The 27,210-nt window shown below is 43.9% G+C and overlaps 1 protein-coding gene across 1 annotated transcript in view; it reads right to left on the bottom strand.

The window, feature by feature from the left end:
* Positions 1-9,779, bottom strand: part of GPR176 (G protein-coupled receptor 176) — a 126,390-nt gene extending 116,611 nt beyond the window's left edge. Inside the window, exon 1 of the mRNA XM_077464732.1 lies at positions 8,884-9,779. Coding sequence (XP_077320858.1) covers positions 8,884-9,076 — 193 coding nt within the window. The 5' untranslated portion in view covers positions 9,077-9,779. The remainder of the gene's footprint in view (positions 1-8,883) is intronic.
* Positions 9,780-27,210: the final 17,431 nt, after the last annotated feature.

Raw genomic sequence — 27,210 nt, 5'->3', positions numbered from 1 at the left:
CTAAAGAAAAGCATCTGCACAACATGATGCTGCCACTACCATGTTTCACGGTGGGGATGGTGTGTTCAGTGATATACAGTGCAGCGCCGCGATCCCGATGTGCTCGTGTCACCCGGACACGGCGCATCTCAGATCGGCAGGAGGGCTCTGTGATTGGCCCTCCTGATCACATGACGGCCGTGTCCAATCACGGCCGTCATGTGATGTAAGCAAACAGCCGGTTGCTAGGCAATCGGCTCTCCTCTCCTCACACGGAAGTCATCGCTGAGGAGAGGAGAGCAGAACGCTGCAGCCGGCTGATGATCAGTGAGTATGAGCTGTTTTTTACAGCTTTTTACTCACTGATCATCAGTCTAGTGTCAACACACAACACACCACACAGTACAAACACAGTCCCCACATATGTCCCCAAAACACACATGTCCCCAAAACATACATGTCCCCAAATAATAAAAACACATGTCCCCAATAATAAAAACATGTCCCCCACATATGTCCCACTAAAATCACATGTCTCAATGATTATCTGCACACATATGTACGTGATCACCTGCACACATATGTACATGATCATTTGCGTACATATGTCCGTGATCACACAAACCAATTATTATACACTTAACGGAATTTTTTTTACCAAAAACATGTAGCAGAATACATTTTGGCTTAAATTTATGACAACATTTGATTTTATTGGATTTCTTTTTAAATAGAAAAAAGAAAATATTGTTTTTTTTCCAAATTTCCGCTTTTTTTTCGCTTATATCGCAAAAAATTAAAAACGGAGTCGTGAATAAATAACACCAAAATAAAGCTCTATTTATGCGAACAAAATGATAACCATTTCATTTGGGTACAGTGTAGCATGACCGCGCAATTGTCATTGAAAGCGCTAGAGCGATGAAAGCTGAAAATTGGTCTGGGAAGGAAGGGGGTGAAAGTGCCCTGTATTGTAGTGGTTAATGGCATCCTAGTGTTAATCCGTAGGGTTCAATATTGAATTGGCCCATCCTTTGCAGCTATAACAGCTTCAACTCTTCTGAGAAGGCTGTCCACAAGGTGTGTCTATGGGAATGTTTGACCGTTCTATCACAAGCTCGTTTGTGAGGTCAGACACTCATGTTGGATGAGAAGGCCTGGCTCACAGTCTCCATTCTAATTCATCCCAAATGTGTTCTATCGGGTTGAGGTAAATAGTAGTGTGGTGATTACTTATCATACTAAAGATCGGCATGAGGCATTAATAAACATCAACAGATTTGGACAATGTGCCTGGCTGCTGAGTTCATCTCCCAATCCCTGCACTTAGTGCATTGATGTGCACTGATTGGCAGCATTAATGGGAACTGATTGGTGTCACCAATAGGCAGCACTCATGGGTGACACTGATTAGCAGCACTGATAAGTAGCATTGATTGACACTGATAGGCACCACTTACCAATGTCTCTATTACCCATAGATTGGTTTTATATTTTACTATTATCAACTTAATCATGTTGTTCATGAATTATTACTTTATTATTTTGTATTAAGATAATTATTATATTTTTTATTATTATTTTTTATTTCTTGTTATGAAATATGTCATTACCATGTAACAATAAATTGCTTAGATCTTATTGAACCATGTTATCATGTTATTTTTCTGATTTAATGTTTATATTTCTGGAGCCCATGATCACGTGATTTGAATTTTTTTGTTCTTAGCTGTGCTTCATATAAAGTCCCAATATTCTTTTTGCCATTGTTGCAAATTTCTTGCAGGCACCACTTATTGGTAGCACTGATGGCAGCACTAATTGGCACTGATTGGCAGCATCTACTACTTCAGAAAACCAGCTCAGAACACAAAAGCTACACACAGTTATACTCATGAACAGCATCCTACATAGTAGTCCAGAGTAGCCTTTTTTTGGACATGCAGACCCCAGCAGATGTGGCTGGCCACAGGGCACTGTTGTTTCTTGATACCAATAAGGCAATTGATGGTGTCATCTGGCGATACCTCTGAGCTGTATTGTCCAAATTTGGTTTTGGTCCTAGATTCATTGCATGGGTACAGTTACTGTATGCCTCGCCACAGGCCGCCATACGCATGTCAGATAGGATGTCACACGTCTTTGCACTTGGCAGGGGAACTAGGCAGGGTTGCCCCCTGTCTCCCCTGCTATTCCCATTGGCTACTGAACCTCTAGCTGCACAGGTGAGGGACTGTCCACAAATGAAAGGATTTCGTTATGGTGAATTGCATGAGAAGATAATGCTCTACGCCGATGACATGCTCCTCTTTCTGGAGGACGTGGATGCTTCATTGTCACATGCAATGTCCCTTGTTGCTGATTTTGGCCACTATTCAGGCCTTACCATTAATTGGTCCAAGTCCACACTCATGCTCCTGGATGGGGTCCTGGTTTGAATACAGATCTTCCTTGTCCCGTCCCCATAGTGACTTCCTTTAAATACCTAGGCATTTATATATCCCCCAAACTGACTGAGTATTATAGGCTAAACATAGGCTAAACATATATCCCCTGCTGACTCACTTCAGAGACAAAATAAATATATGGAACAAACTCAAAATATCCCTGGCAAGGAAGATGAATCTCGTACCTGCTCCACAACACGCCAGTAGTTATTCCACTGAAAATATTTTGAGTGGTCAACTCCCTATTCAGATTACTATTATGGCAAACTAACCTCCCCCCCCCCCCCCCCACAGTTGCAGCACCTGATAGGAGCTATGGCCCAGTCTCTGGCGGGCTCACCAGCTAAACTTCTGCTGATTGGCACAGGGGTGAGAGGGCCTGGAGGCTCAGGCGTTTCAACGGCATAACAAACAAATGCCCACTTACATACTTCTTCAGAAAGTGTGGAACAAGGTCAAACAGCTGCAACAAGTCACTGGGTACACAGCCTACAGCACAATCTGGGGGAATAAATCTTATGAGGAACTGGTGAAAATTCAACAGGGTCCCAGGTGGCTCCCCCTAGCTTTTCTACTGCTTACAAATAAAACATGCTGTTCAGGCGCAGGGAGTCGCAGTTGACTGGGTACAGTCTCCCACCCCTATTTTCCACATACTGCAAAACGCAACAGACACAAAGGGTATAAATCCCAATGTTACCTCATGCTTTTTTCTTCATTTCTGGAGGGACACCCCATGAAGGTAGCATCACAATGGGAGGCAGACTAAGGCCCCATCACAGGGGAGCAGTGAGAACAGGCCCTTCAGGCTGTCAATACCTGTTCACTTAATGTATCACAAAAACATTTCCCAATTATACATCCTATTGAGAGTGCACTACACCGAAGTAAAGCTGCATAAGATGGGTAAAATGCCAGACCCGCTGTGTGGCAAGTAAAGGATAGTGCCGGGTGACCTAATACATCTCTTCTGGAGCTGCCCCAAACTCCACAGGTATTGGATGGGGGGTCTTGGCCCTACTCAACCGGGTATTTCAAACTAATGTCCCTCTTGAACCCCTGGGGTGCCTTCTAGGGGTATTGGATGGGGCAATCCCGGAGGAGATGACAAGGACGGCTTTCACCAGAGCACTGTTTCAGGCTAGGAAAACAATACTTATGAGCTGGAAATCTGCTACACTGCCGATGGTTAAAACATGGATTCAGCATATGGGCAACACTCTTATCATGTAAAAATACATATGCCCACACAGGGGGAATCCTGGGAAATTTGACAAGTTGTGGGCTGCATGGCTTGATAGGCCAGGTATAAGCCCCAGAGAATTGGTACAGATGAGACTGCTTATAGAGGTACCTGGAGACACACTTGTGTGGGCAACAGTACAAACACTGGGGCTGAGGTTTTTTATTGTTTTCAACATATGAAAAATAACAAGGCACAACAGTACATAGAGAAAACATCAGCACGTACATTTGAAATGGATGCTATGGGTGGGTACACCAAAGGAAAGAGTAAAATAGGTTTGTGCCTGCTTACTTTGGCTATGGCCAAGTTTGATAATCTTTTGTGTAGTTCTTTGTGCAAACCAGAAAAGTAGATGCCATGGGGTTGATTTACTAAAGGCAAATCCACTTTGCATTGAAAGTGCACTTGTAAGTGCAGTCGCTGTAGATCTGAGGGGAAGCTATGAAATGAGATGAAGCTCTGCTGATTTTATCATCCAATTACGTGCAAGCTAAAATGCTGTTTTTTATATCCCTTGCTTGTCCCCCTCGGATCTACAGCAGCTTTACTTCCAAGTGCACTTGCAGTGCAAAGTGTATTTGCCTTTAGTAAATAATCCCCCATATATCCTTAAACTAAACTAAGTTTTAAAGTACAAAGTAAGAACAAATAAATACAGAAAGGGGGAACAGAGTGAAGAAAGAAGGACAAGAGGTGGAGGGAGTAAAGAGGGAACGAATACGGAAAAAAGATAATTCAGTCCAAAAGATAATTCAATCCAAAGTTTGTAACATTTACGCTTAGTGTCACCTAGAAGTTACCAAGACATCTTACACAATTGTAGGCATAGAAGATTTCCATGCCATAGCTAAAGTTTGTTTAGACCCTGTTAGGATAAGGATGATAAGCTTGAACTAGGAAGTGGTACATCCTACAGTTTTCAAATTAAGCAACATCTCCCAGGTTTTTTTCCTAATGCTCCTGCCCAAAACAGTATACAGTGCCTTGAAAAAGTATTCACACCCCTTAAAATTTTCAACATTTTATCATGTTACAACCAAAAATCTACATGTATTTTATTCGTATTTTATGTGATAGACCAATACAAAGTGGCACATAATTGTGAAGTGGAAGGAAAATAATAAATGGTTTTCTAAATTTTTTACAAATAAATATCTGAAAAGTGTGGCAAGCATTTGTATTCAGTCCCCCCTGAGTCAATACTTTGTAGAACCACCTTTCACTGCAATTACGGCTGCAAGTCTTTTTGGGTATGTCTCTACCAGCTTTGCACATCTAAAGAGCGACATTTGTGCCCATTCTTCTTTGCAAAATAGCTCAAGCTCTGTCAGATTGGATGCCATGGGTCTTTGAACAGCAATTTTCAAGTCTTACCACAGATTCTCAATTGGATATAGGTCTGGACTTTGACTGGGCCATTTGAAACCATTGAAAATGCTTTGATCTAAACCATTCAATTGTAGCTCTGGCCGTATGTTTAAGGTCGTTGTCCTGCTGGAAAGTGAACCTCCACCCCAGTCTCAAGTCTTTTACAGACTCTAATGCCGCGTACACACGGCCGGACTTTCTGGCAGAAAAGGTCCAACGGTCTTCCCGACGGACTTTCAATGGAGTTATGAACGAACAGACTTGCCCACATACAAACGGACTAAAGTGCGTTTGAAAGTCCGTTCATTTTGAATGTGATGACATACGATGGGACTAAAAAAGAAAGTTCAATAGCCAGTAGCCAATAGCTGCCCTTGTGTCGTATTTGGTCCATCGGACCAGTATACAGACAAACGGTTTTCCCGATAGGAATTGAGTCTGTCGGACAGATTTGAAATATGTTCTATTTCTAGGTCAGTCGAAATTTTTTAAAGAAAAATTATCGGATTATGCTACATACGATCAGAATATCCGACGGAATGATTCTGTCAGACTTATTCTGCTGGAAAGTCCGGTCGTGTGTACGTGGCATAGCAGGTTTTCTTTTAAGATTGCCCTGTATTTGGCTACATCCATCTTCCCATCAACTCACACTAGCTTCCCTGTCCCTGCTAAAGAAAAGCATCTGCACAACATGATGCTGCCACTACCATGTTTCACGGTGGGGATGGTGTGTTTAGTGATATACAGTGTTAGTTTTCCACCACACATAGTGTTTTGCTTTTAGGCCAAAAAGTTCCACTTTGTTCTCATCTGACCAGATCCCCTTCTTCTACATGTTTGCTTTGCCCCCCACATGGTATCTCACAAACTGCAAACAGAACTTCTTATGGCTTTCTTTCAACAATGACTTTCTTCTTGCCACTCTTTCATAAAGGCCAGATTTGTGGAATGCACGACTAATGCCGCATACATTCGACTGGACTTTCTGGCGGAAAAGGTCCAACAGAATAATTTCATTGGATATTCCAAGCGTGTGTGGGCTTCATCTGACTTTTTTTTTCAAAAATTCTGACGGACCTAGAAATAGAACTTGTTTTAAATCTTTCCGACAGAATCAATTTCTATCGGGAAAACAGTTCGTCTGTATGCTATTCCGATGGACCAAATACGACGCAAGGGCATCTATTGGCTACTGGCTATTGAACTTTCTTTTCTAGTCCCATCATACGTCATCTCGTTCTAAATAAACAGACTTTGGTGTGATCGTATGTAGGCAAGTCCATTTCAGCAGAACTCTGTCGGAACTCCGTCGGAAAGACCGTCAGAGATTATTCTGATGGAAAACCGGTCGTGTGTACACGGCATTATAGTTGTCCTGTGGACAGATTCTCCCACTTGAGCTGTGGATCTCTGCAGAGTTACCATGGGCCTTCTGGCTACTTCTCTGATTAATGCTCTCCTTGCCCGACCTGTCAGTTTAGGTGGACGGCCATGTCTTGGTAGGTTTGCAGTTGTGCCATACTCTTTCCATTTTCAGATGATGGATTGAACAGTGCTCCATGAGATGTTCAAAGTTGGGATATTTTTTTTATAATCTATCCCTGCTTTAAACTTCTCCACAACTTTATCCCTGACCTGTCTGGTGTGTCCATTGGCCTTATTATGCTGTTTGTTCACTAAGGCTATCTAAGGGCTTCACAGAGAAGCTGTATTTATACTGAAATTAAATTATACATAGGTGGACTTTATTTACTAATTATGTGACTTCTGAAGGTAATTGGTAATCAGAGTAAAGGGGGCTGAATACAAATGCACGCCCCACATTTCACATATTTATTTGTAAAGCATTTCGAAAACCATTTATCATTTTCCTTCCACATCACAATTATGTGCCGCTATGGGGGTTATTTACGAAAGGAAAATCCACTTTGCACTGCAAGTGCACTTGAAATTGCACTGAAAGTGCACTTGGAAGTAAAGTCGTTGTAGATCTGAGGGGGACATGCAAGGAAAATTAAAAACAGCATTTTAGCTTGCACATGATTAGATGATAAAATCAGCAGAGCTTCCACTTATTTTAGATCTACCCCTTAGATTTAGAGCGACTGCAGTTCCAAGTGCACTTGCAGTGCAAAGTGAATTTGCCTTTCATAAATAACCCCCTTTGTGTTGGTCTATCACATAAAATCTCAATAAAATACATTTACATTTTTGATTGTAACATGGCAAAATGTGGAAAATGTCAAGGGTTATGAATACTTTTTCAAGGCACTGTAAATGAAAGTGTAACTAAAGACAAATCTTTCTTTTTTTCTTTTTTTTTTGGATGGAGTGGAGAAGGATTAGAACACCTGTCAAGTTTTTATTACCGTCTGTCCCCAGTTAGGGAGAATTACCCTCTCTATTTTTCATGTTTGTCATCGGAAATGAAAGTAAAAACAAAAAAAAATATTTTGTGTTGTCCCCAGAACTGTCCTGATGACCTCACTTTGTAGAGATTTCCATTCCCTTCCTGTTTTCACTATGGGACAGGAAGTGAAGATAAATCTCCCCAATGGCCTACAGATGGCAAAAAAAAAAAAAATGGACAGGTGTTATAACCCTCCCTTGCTCTATCCAAAATGAAAAAAAAAAAGTTTTGTCTTTAATTCTACTTGAACTGATAGACACCTATCCAATAATATCTTATTTGGGGACAGTTCCAACAGGTTTTTAGGAATGTGCCAGCTTCATTAGAACTCTGAGTAAATTTGGCTATCCTTTGGGGCACTATGTAAACCTATGCTACCTAAATAAAAGTACCTTATAATTAGCTTCATTGGTGTTTATCGATTTAATAGTTCCGGCATTTAATACAATAGTTTGTCAAAAAATTAGGCTGGAGTTCTTAAAAGCAACATTTTTCCTTTGTCAGTGTTTACCACCCTAAGATTGCTGGTCGGATCACAAGGTAAAAATTAAGATAAAAATCATTTAAAAATATCTAACACCGTCACCACATCTAAGGCTTGCTTCCAAGGTGCAATATATTACATTTTTGGGGGTTTAGATACGCTTTAATATGTACAATAGTTAAAAGACAAAACTCTTAGAATTCTCAAGAAGGTACAGTAGTATGGAAGGTAACATGGGGACAACAAGCCATCAAATCAAAACCAGTGTGGCAAGAGCAATGGGTGGCATGAAATGACTTTGCTTTATAGTAGATGACCCAAAGTTGAACTCATGGTCCTCGAAGTAAAATCCTAAATGCATAACATCAGATTTTGGACTTCACCTTGAAAATGGATGGCCATGTCATTTTAGAGAGAAAGATTACGACAAAAAGACTTCAGAAGAGATTAATTAAAAATGTATTGTATCAACGCATATTTCCATTGACTGCAATGAATCCAGTTATAGAAATAAACTGCTTTACTTTGTTACTGCAGTATTTGAGTACTTCCAGTAGTATTTGGATGGTGTTTAGTGGCATTAATCTCAGAGATCTTTCAGCCTGCTGGATAATTATACCACTAATGATTGGACTCTTCGGATTTTCAAGGAAAAAACTGAATACTTCAATTGCTACATATGTGCTAAGTATAATTCTACAACAATTTAAAAGCAAAGTTAGTGTGACACCCTGTGAATTGAGGTTGATTGGAGGATGGGCGTATCTCAGATCTGATCATCCGATCTGCCTATCCATAGTGAGGGGGGCATTCAATGAGAAATGGAGGAGATATATGATATATAAGATACTAGATGTACAATGGCTGATAAGGCATGAAAACATGGCATCGAGTACCATACAGTATATATTAACCACCACATATAGCAGTGGGATCCTGAACTTACCCAATAGAGAACCAATGAATATAATAACTTGAACGCTGGTGGTGAAATGTCTGTAGCTCAGCCCAGCACTGCTGCTGCTGCGGTTGCTCCATAGGACTTGAGAATGAGACACGTTCCTAATTTCCAGTGCCCCAGCCTGATAGAAGCCAATCTCACTCCTGTTTCTGAAGATCAGACTGCCATTATAACCCATGGTGGTTCTTCTACCACCTACTGCATTTGTTGCACTGTCAGGGCTGCTCTCAGCATCATGGCTCTGAAGCCCACAGCTCGGCACGCTCCCTGGCTTTGTGCGCCCATCTCAGAATAATTACCTGACTAGTCCGGATAGCGTGCATTTTTTTTTTCCTTCACCCGGTCTTACTCTGGCTCTTCGTACGGCAGGAAGAACACAAGCCTCTCTCCTTGCTTTTCACCCCCAGCAAACATCTCCAAAACAAGATCATGTCAGATGCCGGTAAAAAAGGAGGGGGGGAGAAAGAGCTGACCCTGAATCTCATTGCTCCTCTTTTCCCTTTCTGCGAATCTCCAGCACAGGCTCCCTCTCTCCACCTCTCTCTTCTTGTTACCGTCACTGAAACTGATTAGGAAAGAGAACCAAAAGCGTAATCAGTCTCACAGCCTGATGCTGGGGAACAAAAGAAGAAAAGGCTTGACATGAAATGTCTCCCTCACCTAGTCAAGCAATGCAATGATTGCAGAGACATGAACACACAGCGTAGGCTCATTAGCCACTGAGAGGCTCGATATACAGGCTGCCTTCATCTACACCCAGTTCACAATGAAGGCTCATCCATTTCAGACTTTTTATATCCCTTCTGCAAAAAAAGATGCAATCCCAACAGGCCTGGATATTGGAAATCAACAGAGAAGGATGATAAAATGGTTCCAGGCTTGCCTTCCCACCGACTGTCACTATATTCATGAATACAAATCCATTCAATTCTATTCCAATGCATTTCAATGCAGATTTATCTAGGCCTAGAGGATGGCATCTGTCCTGGGCATAAATGTGGGGGTTGGAATATTCGTGACATGTCCATAATCAGATAAGGGAAATATTGGCAAATATGAAAATAATACGCATATTGCTTAGTGTTCACCACACAAATTCAGATTCTTGTGCGTGTGATATTGGCTACATATAGAGCAAAGGTACAGGATCAAGAAGATTTTTGGGTATTGGAAAACCAAAAATGTATGAAATGTACTGCATCATAACTACAGCTTTTTTTTTTAAATATATGTTTCACGTAGGGGCAACATAAGTTTATGAAGCATACTCAATTCACAAAGCTAAGGGTGGCTATACACATTACAATATCATTGTACAATCTGTTTTAAATTTACCAAAACTAGGTAATATGTGAACAAAACATAAACAGTTCCATTTAGTGTGTAACCATCTACAGGCACTTATATTACATAGTTGGTGGTAGGGCTAATGGCATAGCTCCCAACTGTCCCTGATTTCAAGGGACTGCCCTGGATTTGGAACAATGTCCCTCTGTCCCTCTTTCCTCCTGATTTGTCCCTCATTTTGATCTGATCTTCATAGCTGTATATTATAGGAACTTTTTATATTTCAAGAAGTGTCTCCAAGTGCTAAACCCAGTGGCGGCTGGTGAAGTTTGAGGATGGGGCACCAGACCCTACCCTTCCTTTTTGACCCCTCTCTCTTCTCATAAGCCCCACCCCTTATATAATCCACCCATTCTGTCCCCTGTATTCCACTTGCTTCCACCCATAGTGTCAGCAGTATACAGCTCAGCATCACAGGACAAAGTATACAGCTCAGCACCACAGGAGAGAGTATACAGCCCCAGAATCACAGGACAGAGTCTACAGCTCAACCTCACAGGACAGAGTATATAGCTCAGGCTCACAGATCAGGGTATATAGGTTAGCATTAAAGATAGGGTATATAGCTCAGCATTACAGATAGGGTATATAGCCCAGCATTACAGATAGGGTATATAGCTCAGCATTACAGATAGGGTATACAGCTCAGCATTACAGATAGGGTATATAGCATTGCGCAGGGCTCGCGGCACTGACAGCACCCCCCCTGCCACCCCCACGAGAGGTCTGGCACTTACCGGGCTGTGGTGTCCTCTCCTCATGCTTCCTCTTTCTCTTCTTCCCCCAAGGCATCCAATAGGATCGACTGGCTCAGCAGCGGTGGCAGAGGTGCCCACTCCTCATGCTTCCTCTGCTCTTTTTCTCTTCCAATAGGATCGCCTGTCGCTTTGGCCAATCAGGAAAAAGGTCTCACTGATCTGCCTCCTGATTGGCGGTGAGGAACTTTAGTGTTAAAATAGCAAAAATTTATTTGCTATGGTCACACAATTGGGTGGGACCATGGGTGCTAAAAAAAAAAAACACCCCCGCCATAGGAATCCATGCACCCAACATCATGAAAGGGGCGAGGCGCATGGATATGGGGGTGGCGCCTGTGCGCCCTCAATGCACGGGCCGCCACTGGCTAAAATGCTAATACAATTTCTAAAGTGCTACATTTGTAAACCTTAAAAAAGTCAGTATAAAGGAATAGTAGTGGTAAAACAAAAGCACTTGTGGGTCTAACTAATCTTTTTTTTTTTTTGCTTAATTCTCCTTTAAGGGGGCATGGCGGGGGTGTCCTCCTATGCCTACATACTTTTGCTAATAGGTGTCCCTCGTTTCCATCTCAAAAGGTTGGGAGGTATGGCTAATGGTGGCCAGTATTGCTTTGGAAAATGATTGATTATTTATGTCACACACAGGGGAGTGAATTTTGATTGATAGCTAAGATAGGATCATAACTTACGATCTTAAGGTATCGATCTCATCTCTATTTCCACTATGTAATCTCATAATCTGGTCTATAAAAACATGATCGTATTCATGAACACAGTTTTTCAGTTCTGCCTATTAATACAGAATGTACATTTTTCACCCAGGCTGATCTACTAAGTTTGATCAAATTGATCAGAAGGGAAGTCATGGCTATTCAATTGTTCAATCACGCATTGATTGGATAAAAAAATCAAAGTGTGTGTGTGCCACCATAATCTAATCCAAATCAAATCTAAAGTGGATCCAAATTACATACCTCCCAACATTTTGAGATGGGAATGAGGGACAGCTACTAGAAAATGTATGTAGGCATAGGACAATTAACCAAAAAAAAAGGTTAATTAAATCCACAGGGTTTTTTTTTACTACTACTATTCTTTTATATTGGCTTCTAAAATTTTAAAATTTAAAAATGCAGCAATTTAGAAACTGGATGAAAGTTTTAGCACTGGGAAACACTTTTGAAAGATAAGAAGTGCATTTTATATACAACTATATAGATCAGGCCAAAATGAGGGACAAATGAGGGGGGAAGAGGGACAGAAGGACATTGCTCCAAATCAGGCACAGTGCCTCGAAATCAGTTGGGAGCTATGAAATTAAGTCTAAATCCGAAGGTAAATTATGGCTATTTGATTGTTTGCAGATTCAGCTATTTTGATGAAATCACACATTGATCAGATAATAAAATTAAAGCATGTGAGGCAAACTTAAAGAAGGTTGTACAATCAGATGTTATAGTGTATGGTCATCTTAACGCAACCAAGATAAGGATCCTCTTTTTTTTTTAAAGTGAGAGTTATTATCAGCCAATGAGTCCAATCAGATTTGAAAATGAGTCAATTAAAAATGAAGATCTTTATGCTTCTGTTAAAGCATTGCAAAATAAGTCTAATGCCCCGTACACACGATCAGGCTTTCCGACAACCAAACCGTGGATTTTTGTTTGAAGGATGTTGGCTCTAACTTGTCTTGCATACACATGGTCACACAAAAGTTAGCCAAAAATTACGAACGTAGTGACGCACAAGACGTACGTGATATCTCCATTATGAATGCTAGTTATATCTCCGGCTCGTACTTTATTCCGAGCATGCGTGACTTTTGTCCGACGGTCTTGTGTACACACAATCGAAAAGTCTGACAACAAACATTTGTTGGTAGAAAAGTTGAAAACCTGCTAACCAACATTTGTTGGCGGAAAGTCCGACAATAAATGTTCGATGGAGCATACACACGGTTGGCCTTTCCGGTAGACATGTGCAGAGTAAAATATTTTGTTTCGGAATTTCGTTTTCATCCGAAAAATAAATTTATTTAGTTACTCCCGAAATTTGTTTTTATTTATTTCGTTTTTCGTTCAAAAATTGCATTCTTCCGAAAATCCACATGAATTACGGTCGAATCTGTCTTTTAAGGCTTATGGTGTCTGTCGAATGTAGATTCGACAGAGCTAGTATATAGCATACTTCGTGTGAACTTTAGAACCCTATTAAAGTCTATGGGACTCCAACGTTCAAAATCTAAAGTGCTAATTTTAAAGGCTAATTTGCAAGTTACTGTCCTAAAAAGTGTTTGGGGACCTGGGTCCTGCCCCAGGGGACATGTATCAATGCAAAACAAAGTTTTAAAAACGGCCGTTTTTTCGGGAGCAGTGATTTTAATAATGATTAAAGTGAAACAATAAAAGTGTAATATTCCTTTAAATTTCGTAGGGGGGGGGGGGTGTCTATAGTATGCCTGTGAAGGGACGCATGTTTCTGGTGCTTAGAACTGTCCCTGCACAAAGTGTGATTTATGCAGGAAAAAAAGTCCTTTAAAATCACTCGCAGCTATTATGAATTGTCGGCTCCGTAATACAGAGAACACTCATTGAAAGTCATTGATAAAAAAAAAAAAAGCATGGGGGTCCCCCAAATTCAATTACCAGGCCCTTTTTTTAAAAAAAATAATTTGACGTGGGGTTCCCCCTAAATATCCATACCAGACCCTTCAGGTCTGGTATGGATATTAAGGGGAACCCCACGTCAAATTAAAAAAAAATTGACGTGGGGGTCCCCCTAAAAATCCATACCAGACTCTTTATCTGAGCACGCAACCTGGCAGGCCGCAAAGAGGGGGGGACGAGAGAGCGGCCCCCCCTCCCTCCTGAACTGTACCAGGCCACATGCCCTCAACATTGGGAGAATGCTTTGGGGGTCTGTGACCCCTCAAAGCAACTTGTCCCCATGTTGATGCGGAGAAGGGCCTCATCCCCACAACCCTGGCCGGTGGTTGTGGGGGTCTGCAGGCGGGGGGCTTATCAGAATCTGGAAGCCCCCTTTAACAAGGGGACCCCCAGATCCCCAGCCCCCCCTGTTTGAAATGGTAAGGGGGTACAAAAGTACCCCTACCATTTCACAAAGAAAGTGTAAAAAATAGCTAAATAAGACAAACACACTTTTGAAAAATTCCTTTATTAAAAATAAAAAAAAATTAAAAAAAGATTCCAGCGGTGGCAATCCACTCTTGCTATCCAGCGACGGACGATCATCTCTCCGGGGTCCAGCGATGGCTCATCTGAATCAGCGCAGCGAATCCATCCTTCTTCTGTCTCCACGAAGGAGACACTGCGGGGATTCCGGCGGCCTGACGTTTCTTATATGCGCAAGGGGAAACCCAGGCTTCCCCGTGATGTATGGGTGACCCCGCCCCCCCTCTGATGTAACGGAAACCTGCCTGTGTTACATCAGAGGGGTGCGGGGTCACCCATACGTCACGGGGAACCCCGGGTTTCCCCTTGCGTCAGAGGGGGGCGGGGTCAGGTGACATGTGGCCCCGCCCTCCGCATATAACATGTGCTTTCGTTATCGTTTGTCAAAGCGAAAACGAAAATAGCTGAAATTCGGACAAAAATGCATTCGGACAAAAACGAATGCACGTGTCTATTTTCCGCCAACAAGCTCACATCCATAATTTTTTATTGGAAAATCCGATTGTGTATATGGGGCATAAGAAGGCAGCGCAGCTTTCTACGTCAGCTCTAATATGGGAAAGGGAGGGTTTTAGATGAAAGGTGGGACACATTTATCACAGGTCAGGTGACATTTTCTGTGTGCTGGGTAAATTGTCTCAGTTGTGGCAGTGGTGCAAAAAAGTATTTAGTCAGCCACCAATTGTGCAAGTTCTCCCACTTAAAAAGATGAGAGAGGCCTGTAATTGTCATCATAGGTATACCTCAACTATGAGAGACAAAATGTGGAAACAAATCCAGACAATCACATTGTCTGATTTTTGAAAGAATTTATTAGCAAATTATGGTGGGAAATAAGTATTTGGTCACCTACAAATAAGCAAGATTTCTGGTTCTCACAGACCTGTATCTTCTTCTTTAAGAGGCTCCTCTGTCCTCCACTCATTACCTGTATTAATGGCACCTGTTTGAACTTGTTATCAGTATAAAAGACACCTGCCCACAACCTCAGTCACACTCCAAACTCCACTATGGTGAAGACCAAAGAGCTGTCGAAGAAAAAAAATTGTAGACCTGCACCAGACTGAATCAACTGTGGGAGCATTAATTAGAAAATGGAAGAGATACAAGACCACTGATAATCTCCCTCGATCTGGGGCTCCACACCAGATCTCACCCCGTGGGGTCAAAATGATTACAAGAACGGTGAGTAAAAATCCCAGAACCACATGGGGGGACCTAGTGAATAACTTGCAGAGAATTGGGACCAACGTAACAAAGGCTACCATCAGTAACACACTACGCCGTTAGGGACTCAGATCCTGCAGTGCCAGACGTGTCCCCCTGCTTAAGCCAGTACATGTTTGGGCAAGTCTGAGGTTTGCAAGAGAGCATTTGGATGATCCATAAGAGGATTGGGAGAATGTTATATGGTCAGATGAAACCACAGTAGAACTGTTTGGTAGAAACACCACTCGTCGTGTTTGGAGGAGAGAGAATGCTGAGTTGCAACCAAAGAACACCATACCTACTGTGAAGCACGGGGGTGGCAACATGATGCTTTTGGGGCTGTTTCTCTGCAAAGGGAACGTGATGACTGATCTGTGTACATGAAAGAATGAATGGGGGGCGTGGCTAGCCAGCGCTGGAGATGGCCGTCTGATCTCACAGCTCCACAGAGACGGAGAACACCGGAGCACATGAGACCTGACAGGAGGGAAAGATCAAGCCCAGAATCGCTCCATATCTTCCCTGAGTGCCGCCCAACAAAGTCCCGCAAACAGATGGGAGAACACGGCATTAAAAAAACTCACCATGTTCATGTTTCCACAGAACAAGGTTAGTCAGATCCAAGATGGAGGAGCCACGGGAGGCTTTCACAGACCTCCCGGATGCACTCCACACAGAAATGGGCATAGCACCATTGCCTCTATCCCTCGTACATGACCCAGGCTCCTATCCCCTTACCTCCAGCCCAGCCAAAGCCCAGGTGCGGATGGATGCACCGTATCCACGGCCACCTCACGCCAGGCTAGAGATCCAGGCCTAGGCCTTTAATCCTTTCCAATCCAACCAGGCCTTGTACAATTATATGGCATCCTTCCCCACCACGGGCCAACCGGTCATAGACACTACCCTAAAAGAAATGCTCATGTCCCTGCAAACGTCTCTGATGACTGACCTATCATCAAGTTAAAGAGGAGCAAACATGGGTCTGGGCCAAGCTGGCCGATTTAGAAGGCCGCTCCAGCCGCAACAACTTAAACTACAGAGGGTCCCTCAATCTATTCCCCCGATCAATTCCTCATCAATTGCCAGACGCCGCGGAGTTGGAGAGGGCTTTTAAAAATCCAGCCCGCATCAATGCCGGTCTAGCAATTGATGAGGAAGTTTCTTTCCCTTTTCTTTTTGGATGGGCATTCATTTTAACTTCGCTGGGCAGCTGGGATGACTGCTTAAGCCAACGGTGTCCTCACTACAGGTAATTCCTATTTGATTGGATTGGTCATTTAGCTTCATGATTAGTTATCACTGGAACTAGTTGCAGACAGCGTTAGGCTGTCCTCCTATGTTCCTTGTTTATATTGCATTAATTGGGGCTAATATATTTATGTTCCCTTCGGTTCACCCTGTTATAGGTGGCTGGACAGAATACCTATTTACATACCACTTTTACATTCTCTGGCAGTATTATACCAACAACAGTATACTGTTTGGAAGCCAATGTGGTTATCTTGATTCATTCAACTTTGGTTATTTCAATCACCTCCAGGTAATATGTGTTACCAGACTCTCCCTATTTTTGACTTTTAATGTTATTGCAGACATATTACAATGTTAAACTGTCCCTCTCTGCAGATTTTTGGGGTCCAGTATTTCCCAATGCGGCCTCTTTCATCAAAACCTTTTTTACTGCACGTCTGTTTGATGTGATTTCTGAACTATAGACTTTTCGAGTTTATGTGCACATGGTGAGATACTATTTTTCTGCCCACCCTTTATCATTTTGATACAATGATATATGTGCTTAATGTATCGATTTAGAATTCTTGGAACAATTAATCTATTTGCTGGCCATGTATAATACCCCTATGTATTTACTCATATATTTTGTCTTAATTTGATATATCTTTCTATGTTTTTCTATTTTTCTTAGTTTTTAATATTTGCTGCATTATCCTGAAGAAGCTTAAGGGAGCGAAACATGTAGAAAATCGCAGCATTATCATATGTTTCGGATTGGTAAAATTTCGTGGTTTTATGATTTATACCCTACCTGGATGCATTCAATGAATTTATCTTTAAAAGACTGTAAGTTTATTTGTGTAATTTATTTTTATCCGTATAGAATATTTAATAAAAATCGTGTCTATTTTTATGTGGGTATTATCTTTCATTAATTCTATTTGGGTACCATTTAAAAGTCTCGGGGGCTGGTTACCCTCCAGCCCCTTTCCATCTTTTCCCCTTTTCTTTCCTAATTTTTTGAAATAAACGTTACAGCTCAGGAGACAGCTGAACCCCATTACCATAGACCTTTTCATCCATAAAATCCTATACAAATGGAGAAATCCTGCAACCTTACTCATCACAAAGAATGGCACCACCCATGTTGTCAGTGACCTGGTAAAATGAATGCACCTTCTGCATGAATGGGGCATCATCCTGGAACCACTGAAAGAAGGAATCCCACCTCTGCCACAACAGAAGCCTCAACAAAGGCGCATCGACCAGGGCTCCAGAATGCACCAACCCTAAGTGACCACCTGAACCGGTTGGGTAGCAATCACAACAAAAATTTCTCCCTCGCTGCCTTATGCGATTTTTTTTTCAAGTTTTACTAGTTACTAACTGTTTCCTCCCTTTAGCAGCAAAGCTACATATAGCTTCCTGTTACATATGCCGCCATGAAACTTTCATTGAAGAAACTGCATATAACAGAAACACTACTACAGATTTGTTCTAAATTTTTGCTATTATAGCCTTCTGACTTGTTGCTTTCCCCCAGATTTTTCTCATAGCTCTTCTTCTAGGACTTCAATAACACAGCACTGAATCTACGGAACCTACTCAACTTCAAAAAGGAAACACCTACTCATCGATCGCTATATGTATTGTAACATGGGGGACCATTAACTTTCATGGTAGATGCGTTTTCAGTGATCCAAGCGAGTCAGAAATGATATTTTAGGGCATGGTAGCCCATTTTTATTAAAACAGGAAAAATAAAAGTCTGTAACAAAGGTTTTCCACACAGGGCTTCTTCTCCAACAAATAAACACACAGAAAATGCTAGCCCACCTGGCTCTTTAGCAGTACCTCTGCTCTTTATCCTTCTCACACAGACCACAGGATTCCTATGTGGATGGCTTCACTTTAGCGCCCACAGCTCTACTCTGGCCTTAGTCCTCAGGCCGTTGCACTGCCTCTTCCAGTCACACGTTCTGGCTGCCTCCTGCAGCCCCTCTGACTCCTGGAGACCTCCTGTCTCTCTGGGTGTGGAGCAGTCTCCAACTGGGAGCCATGAGGTCTTCCCATACCGTCATTATAAGTGCTGTGCTCACCTGAGCACACACCCTGCTGGTAATTTACAAAGTCTGGACACAGGGTTGGAGATCCCGTCCCACCCAAAACACTGCTCCAAGCAAATGTGCATACCCTGTGTCCCCGAAACTATCACTTTTACCTTGACAGCATCTCCTACTGTCACAGCATCTAACTGTTAGCCCTTGTACACACGGTCGGACATTCCGACAACAAAATCCGTCGGATTTTGTCCTACGGATTTTGTCCAGAACTTGTGTTGCATACACACGGTCGGACAAAGTTGGCGGAAAATCCGATCGTTCAGAATGGGATGAAGTTATTTCGTTACGACGGGACTACGTTCAGGCTAGTAGCCAATAGCTTTGGTCTAGGAATTTGATCTGAGCATGCGTGGCACTTTGTCCGATCGGAATTCTCTACACACAATCGGACAAAGTCCGATCGGATCATGTTGTCGGAAAGTTTTATAGCCCAGCTCTAAAACTTTGTCCGTCGGATATTCCGATGGAAACAGTCCGATGGAGCCCACACACAGTCGGATTATCTGACAACACAGTCCGATCGGACATTTTCCGTCGGAATGTCTGACCATGTGTACAAGGGCTAATTGTTACCTCCCCCCTCACACAACCTCTACTCTTAGCCACTGGTCATGTCGTGTAACATCCTATCCCTTAACACCAAGCGTCTGAACCACCCGGCAAAGCACCATTCCCTCTGGCACACAAATCTCCGACCCCAATGGCCGCTACCTCATTCTCATATTCACCCTCAATAAGGTAAACTACACCTTGATGAATTTATATGCCCCCAATACCCGTCCGACAAGCTTCCTTAGGAAAGCTCTAAACAAAGCACAAGCGGTACGTCAGGGCCATTTGTTAATCTGCGGTGACTTTAATATGGTAGCAGACATGCACATGAACACTACTTCACCAGCGAAAAGGAGAGAATCCCCCCTGAAGCAACTCCTCGCATCACATGATGTCTTTGATGTGTGGAGATGCCATCACGGGTCCAAAAAAGACTACACCTACTTCTCCCCCCACCACAAATCGTATTTCAGAATTTATATGTTCCACACAGACAAATGGTTGCTACAAAATATTTGCTGTATATATCTGTAATCCACACCATGATGTGGTCGGACCACGCTCCAATCACTGTCTCAATTAACGACACTGCATCCCAGAGGAATACATTCCTCTGGCGCGCGAACGACTACATTCTGCAACACCCCATCTATTCCCAAGAAATTAAAAAACATCTACAAGAATACTTTGATTTAAACAAAGGATCAGTGGGGGACCCCGTCATAGTGTGGAACACGCACAAAGCGGTTATTAGAGGTACTATATTGAAACTAAGCTCCATATGTAAGAAAATGAGGATGCAGCAAATAGACACCCTTACATCTCAAATCACAACTCTTGAATCCCAACACAAAACTAACCCAAACCCAACACTCCTAGCCCAACTGTTGACCCTACGACGGGACTTACGTTCATTACTCCTGCATTCATATGAACAAATCCCACGCAAAATCAAAGTCAATACCTAGTCGACATCCAACAAAGTGGGTAAGAGACTAGCGCAATGCATGAAAGGACAAAGAATCAAATCCAGAATATCTCATTTATTCTACCCCCATTCCAGTGACAAATTGACTAACCCCCAGGATATAGCGAACGCCTTCAGCGAATACTATAGCAACCTGTACAACATCAAACATGACCCTAATACCCACCAACCGACATCTGACGACATTACTGACTTTCTCCACCAAATTAAACTCCCAACATTGACAGACGCTCAACTGTCCTCCTTGAACAAACCATTCTCTGAACAAGAAATCCTAGATACAATCTCAACACTGCCAACGAACAAAGCTCCCGGCCCGACGGCCTATTGGGTGAATACTATCAACATTTTTCAAATCAATTACTTCCCCACCAGATGGAATTTTTCAAAATTGCTGCCCCCTAATCAAAATTCATTGATGAATCATTAAATGCCCTAATAATTACCATCCCGAAATCAGGGTAAGATCCAACCTCCCCTCAAAACGTCCGTCCTATCTCCCTACTGAACCTCGACATGGAAATATATGCCAAGACGCCTGATGATAGTTATGCCTGATCTCATACATAAAGACCAATCGGGGTTTATAAAGAGAAGACAAGCACCTGACGCCACAAAACTGATGATAAACCTGATACACCATATTGAATCTAGCAGAACGACTTCTCTGCACCTCTCTCTGGATGCAGAGAAGGCGTTCGACAGGGTCCACTGGACTTACAAGAGTTGTTAATCAAGTTTGGTTTCAAAGACCACATCTAAAATGCTATAATGGCACTATATACTACCCCATCGGCATGGGTCCACTCCGCAGATATGCTGTCTCAACCATTTCACATAACAAACGGCACTCGTCAGGGGTGCCCATTATCCCCACTAATTTTCAATATGCTGAAGGAACAACTGGTAGAACACATACGCTCAAACCCCCTAATCACAGGTCTCACAATAAACAAAGTCTCACACAAGATTAGTCTTTTCGCAGATGATGTCATACTGATACTCACTAACCCAACTTCCTCTCTAACTGAAGCCCAAAAACACTCGATTGGTTTGTCACTATCATACTACAAACTGAACGTAACTAAATCACAAATCATGGACATTAAACTGGACGCCACTTCCAGAAATGTACTACAGGTCCAATTCTCCTTCGCCTGGGTAGACGATAGTATCCCCTATCTGGGAGTACATCTCACTAAATCAGTTAAACACCTCTTCACAGCCAACTTTAAACCTCTCCTTGCTAAATTAAAGATAGAAACACAAGCCTTAACCAAACACAACCTATCATGGTCCGGCAGACTCGCAGCATTTAAAATGCTCCATCTGCCCCAAGTCCTTTACCAAAGCACCCCCTCATGTTGAGGGCACGCGGCCTGGTACGGCCTGGTACGGTTCGTCCCCGCGCCCTTTCCTGGCCGGCCGGGTAGCGTGCTCAGATAAGGGTCAGATATGGTCTTAGGGGAGGACCCCCATGCCGTTTTTTCTGTGTAGGGATTCCCCTTTAAGTCCATATCAGGTGACGGGGCCAGCGGCGCTTCCTTCGCTGGTCCCGGCTAACCGAAGCCGCACTCAAAATGAGCGGAACTTTCCTCCCTGTGTGTGTGGGCAAGTCCATTTATTTCAAAAGTATGGCGGATAGTCCGCCGGACTATACGGCGGATAGTCCGCCGGACTATACGGCGGATAGTCCGCCGGACCTAGTCTGCTGAAAAAGTCCCGTGTGTGGGCAGGTCCGCTTGTTCGGACAGTCCGGCCGAGAGTCCGGCGGTTTGTCCGCCAGACTAAGTCCTCCAGATAGTCTGATCGTGTGTACGCGGCATTATAGAGATAATTCCTGGAGGTGACATGTACCTAACTGGACTTAACTCATATGCCGCGTACACACGAACAAACTTTCCAGCAGAAAAGGTCAGACGGATTCATTCCGTCGGATATTACGATCCTGTGTGGGCTTCATCTGACTTTTTTCTTCAAAAATTCTTCAAAAATTCAGATGGACCTAGAAATAGAACATGTTTCAAATCTGTCCGACCGAATCAATTTCTATCGGGAAAACCGTTCGCCTGTATGCTGGTCCGATGGACCACATACGACGCTAGGGAAGCTATTGGTTACTGGCTATTGAACCTCCTTTTCTAGTCCCGTCGTACAAAATCACATTCAAAACTAACAGACTTTAGTCCGTTCGTGTGTGGGCAAGTCCGTTCGGTCGGAAGTCCATCGGAACTCTGACGAAAGTCTGTCGGAACTCCGTCGGGAAGACCGTCAGACCCTTTCTGCCGGAAAGTCCGGTCGTGTGTATGCGGCAATAGAGTTATAGATGTTTGGGGATGTTCTGTGCAGATAGTTGATTATATAATATTATAGGAGCTGCTGCCTCCACTAAGTCAACTACCTGGGTAGGGTCTAGATGAGAACATTTAAAAGAGTATTGGGTATGGCGCTGCTCTGTGTAGCTGTGTGTTTTCCTTTTAAACAAAAAAATTTGGTAAAACAAGTGCTTAGTGCTCTGTGCTTTCCCATGTATTAGCACAGAGCACTAAGCGCTTGTTTTACCTATTTTTTTAATTTAAAGGGAAACACACAGCTACACAGGAGCAGCGCCATACCCACTACCCTTTAAATTTTCAGTGCCTTTACTTTTTAAAAAGAATTTCTGGAATTCATTTTAAATTAAACACACCTGAACTCAAGATGGAAGACAAACAACAGACTCCAGCAAAGCAAAACATCACAACACTATAATGTTCATAGACCTACAACTGCCTTTTTTTTTTTTAAACCCCAACGACGAACTTCTCCTTTTTGCTCCTTCTTGATGCTAAATGTAGAAGTATAACTTTGTTATATCTGTTTGAAATGCAAAAAACCCTACCTGTTGATCTTGTTAGAAATGTAAAGCTGTCCTGTGTCCTGATCACTCTGCCTGTATTATTTAAAGTAGTCCAATCGGACTCACAGTTCTTATCTTGGACTATAAATGATTTAACTCATCTTGTGGAGAAGAGGTAAGAGGGTATGCTGTAGTTGAGCTATGCTGACAACCCCTCCGTAGGACTTTTATCCTCCATACAGGTGTAGTGGAAAAGGGATCTAAATCAGATTTCTTGCACTGAGCAGCAGGACTATATACTTTACCTTGCACACAAATCTTTCGTCTTGAGTAGGCGACTCGAACAACGGCTGTTCGCACGTTCGGTGAATACCAAACGTTATGGGTCGTTCATGCCAAATCTGTGTGGCGCTCATGGCCCACAGTGCACTGCGCCATTGCAGTGCATTGCTGGTTCATGATTGGCCAAGCATGCACTGTGACCCCGCATGATTGGCCAATCACAGCGCCGGCAGCAAAGAGAGTCATAATTGGCCACAAGCAGGATGCCTGTGGCCAATTATAGCTCAGGGGGTTTAGTGCACGCCCCACACTATATAGGGCCGTCAGCATGGCGGCCTTGTGTAGTGTGTTCAGGCGTGCAGGGAAAGAGATAGGCAGGGACAGTGTGTTCTTTTCTCAGGCATCTGCAGGAGTTAGTGGGTGTTGTGTGCCTCCAGCACAGTATACACCTGTATCTACCTTTTATTGCTGGTGTTCTCTAATACAGGCATCTGCAGGAGTTAGTGGGTGTTGTGTGCCTCCAGCACAGTATACACCTGTATCTACCCTTTATTGCTGGTGTTCTCTAATACAGGCACCTGCAGGAGTTAAAGTGGGTGTTGTGTGTCTCCAGCACAGAATACACCTGTATCTACCATTTTTTGCTGGTATTCTCTAATACAGGCATCTGCAGGAGTTAGTGGGTGTTGTGTGCCTCCAGAACAGCACAGTATACACATGCATCTACTCTTTTTTGTTGGTGTTCTCTAATACAGGCATTTGCAGGAGTTAGTGGGTGTTGTGTGCCTCCAGCACAGTATACACCTGTATCTACCCTTTTTTGCTGGTGTTCTCTAATACAGGCATCTGCAGCCTTTACAGTGGGTGTTGCTTGCCTCCAGCACAATATACACTACCCAATTGCTGGTTTTCCCATCTCCCTGCAGGCCATGACTATGTCTGGAAGGCCAACAAGGAGAGGCAGACAGTCACCAGCCAATAAAAGAGGGCAAGCAGGCTCTGTGTCTAGAGACAACAGTGCTGGTCGTGGACGCGGTGCATCGTCATCAGCACGTGGCCATGGGACACACTTGTCCTTATTTTCAGCAGCTGGAAGTGTTGAGCTGCATCAGCCTGAAGACTTGGTAGAGTGGATGACCAAGCCCTCTTCATCCTCCTCATCCTCTCTCACCCAGGCTCAGGGTACTAGCAAAGCAGCTGCCAACGCGTCCTCTTCCCTCGTCTCAATGTCATCAGTCACTCCTTCCCTAGACCCACCATGTCCTCCTGAGGAGTCCCCCGAACTGTTTGAGCACAGTGTTGGGTACATGCTCCAGCAGGATGCCCAGCATTTTGAAGGCTCTGATGATGATACCCAGCTAGAGGAAGGTAGTAGCATGAGCGCAGAGAGAGGGGATGCTCAAGAAGGACAGCAATCTGGCCCAGTGGTTGAATGCTAGCTTGGCTAAATTGCTAGCACTTCAAATGCTGCCTTTTCAGTTGGTAGACTCCCCCTTCCGTGAGTTTGTGCAATGTGCGGTTCCTCAGTAACAGGTCCCCAAACGCCACTTTTTCTCATGGAAGGCGATTCCGACTCTCTACCGGCATGTGGAAGGCAATGTCCATGCCTCACTCGACAGGGCAGTCAGTGGTAAGGTGCATATTACCGCTGACTCATGGTCCAGCAGGCATGGACAGGGACATTACCTATCTTTCACAGCCCATTGAGTCACTCTTCTGGCAGCTGGGAAGAATGCAGGACAAGGTACAGTAGTGTTGGAGATTGACCCGCCACCACGCCTCCAAAATGCTACTACTGGTTGTGACACACCTCTCTCCTCCTCCCCCTCCTCTTCTTCTTCCTCCATGGTCTCTTCCAGTGCTCTGTCCTCGGAACCAGCGGTGCTCCGTAGGCGTTTAAGGGGCTACGCAAGTACGCAGGCAAAAAGATGCCATGCCGTGCTTGCGCTAGTTTGTTTGGGGGACAGGAGCTACACTGGGGCAGATATTTTGTCAGCTCTGCAGGGGCAGGCCGAGAGGTGGTTTACGCCACGCCAGCTTAAGCCAGGAATGGTGGTTTGCGACAATGGCACCAACCTCCTCTCTGCCCACCGACAGGGACAACTGACCCATGTGCCCTGTGTGGCTCACGTCCTTAACATGGTGGTGCAGCGGTTCTTGGGCAGATACCCGGGCTTACAGGATGTCCTGAGGCAGGCCAGGAAAGTCTGTGTGCATTTCTGCCAATCATTTAATGCCAGTGCTCGGCTGGCTGAGCTTCAAAAGGAGTTGAACCTGCCCAAGAACCGCCTTATATGTGACATGCCCACCAGGTGGAACTCAACGTTGGCCATGCTGCAGCGGCTGCACACGCAGCAGTGGGCCATCAATGAGTACCTGTGCGACTACGGCACCAGGACAGGGTCAGGGGAGCTCAGGTTTTTTTCACCACGCCAGTAGGGCATGATCAGGGATGCATGCACTGTCTTGAGGAGGCCACGAGGATGGTGAACAGTGACAGTGCATGCATCAGTGACACTGTACCTCTTGTCCACCTGTTGGAGCATACGCTGCGTGGAATAATGGACAGGGCACTTGAGGCAGAACAGAGGCAGTAGGAGGAGGACTTTCTTGCTTCTCAAGGCCCCCTTAATCCAGACAGTGTTCCTGCTGTCCCACCAATCACACAGTTAGAGGAGGAGGAGGAGGAGGCTTGTGTCAGCATGGAGGTGGAGCCTGGCACTCAACATCAGCAGCAGCAGTCATTTAGGGAAGATTTACAGTCCCAAGAAACATGTGAACTTGTTATTGTCATGTTGTCCTTAGTTACCCAGAGGACTCTGGACCGAATGCCTCAGCTAACCTACTCTGCATGGCCTCCCTGATCCTGCAAAGCCTGCGGAAGGATCCTCGTATTCTTTGGATCAAGGAGAGGGACCATTACTGGCTGGCCCCTCTCCTTGATCCACGGTACAAGGGTAAGGTTGCAGACCTTATCTTGCCATTGCAGAGGGAGCAGAGGATGAGACATCTCCGGGAGGCCTGGCAGAAAGGTCTGTGCAACGCTTTCCCAGAGACTGGGAGGTTACAAACTCCTGGTCCTGGACAACGTGTTGCTGAGGCTTCGGTCAGTCACAAAAGGAGCGGTGGAGAAGGTGGTTGTCTGACCGATGCGTTCAGACAATTTTTTAGTCCGCAGCCCCAAGGTATGATCGGTTCCAGCAACCATCGTCAGCGTCTGATTTACATGGTGCAGAAATACCTAGGGGCAAGGTCAGACTTGGACACCTTTCCCACCAAAAATCTTCTGGCTTACTGGGTCTTGAGAATGGATCACTGGCCAGAGCTTGCACAGTATGCAATTGAGCTACTGGCCCCTAGCCTGCATCCAGCGTTGTTTCGGAATGCACCTTCAGTGCTGCTGGTGGCTTTGTAACCAATCACAGGGTGCGCCTGTCCACCGACTCGGTTGATCGACTGACCTTCATCAAGATGAATCAGTCTTGGATCACCACCAGCTACTAAGCACCTGAAGCTGATGTAACCGAATAATTATTTTTGAAATGTCACATCCTTTCAAGACTGCCTATGCTGATGCTGAGTGACTGTCCTGTTATGTTGACTGACTATCCTCTTCCTCCTCAATGATCCTGTTGATATCTTGGAAGAACATTTTTGGTTCTGGGTGATGCCACAAGCCCAATTTTTCAGCCCCTGTTTAACAGGGGCGTGTAATTACAATTTTTGATGCAATGCTTTGCAGCAGGGCTCATTCCTGCACACCAACTAGAGTATATGGGAGAGGTTG

The sequence above is a fragment of the Lithobates pipiens genome, unplaced genomic scaffold (assembly GCF_037356315.1).
Source record: "Lithobates pipiens isolate NorthernLeopardFrog02 unplaced genomic scaffold, aLitPip1_a1.2 Scaffold_30, whole genome shotgun sequence".
In the NCBI taxonomy this organism is placed as follows: domain Eukaryota; kingdom Metazoa; phylum Chordata; class Amphibia; order Anura; family Ranidae; genus Lithobates; species Lithobates pipiens.
This window is presented reverse-complemented; position numbering and strand designations above follow the sequence as displayed.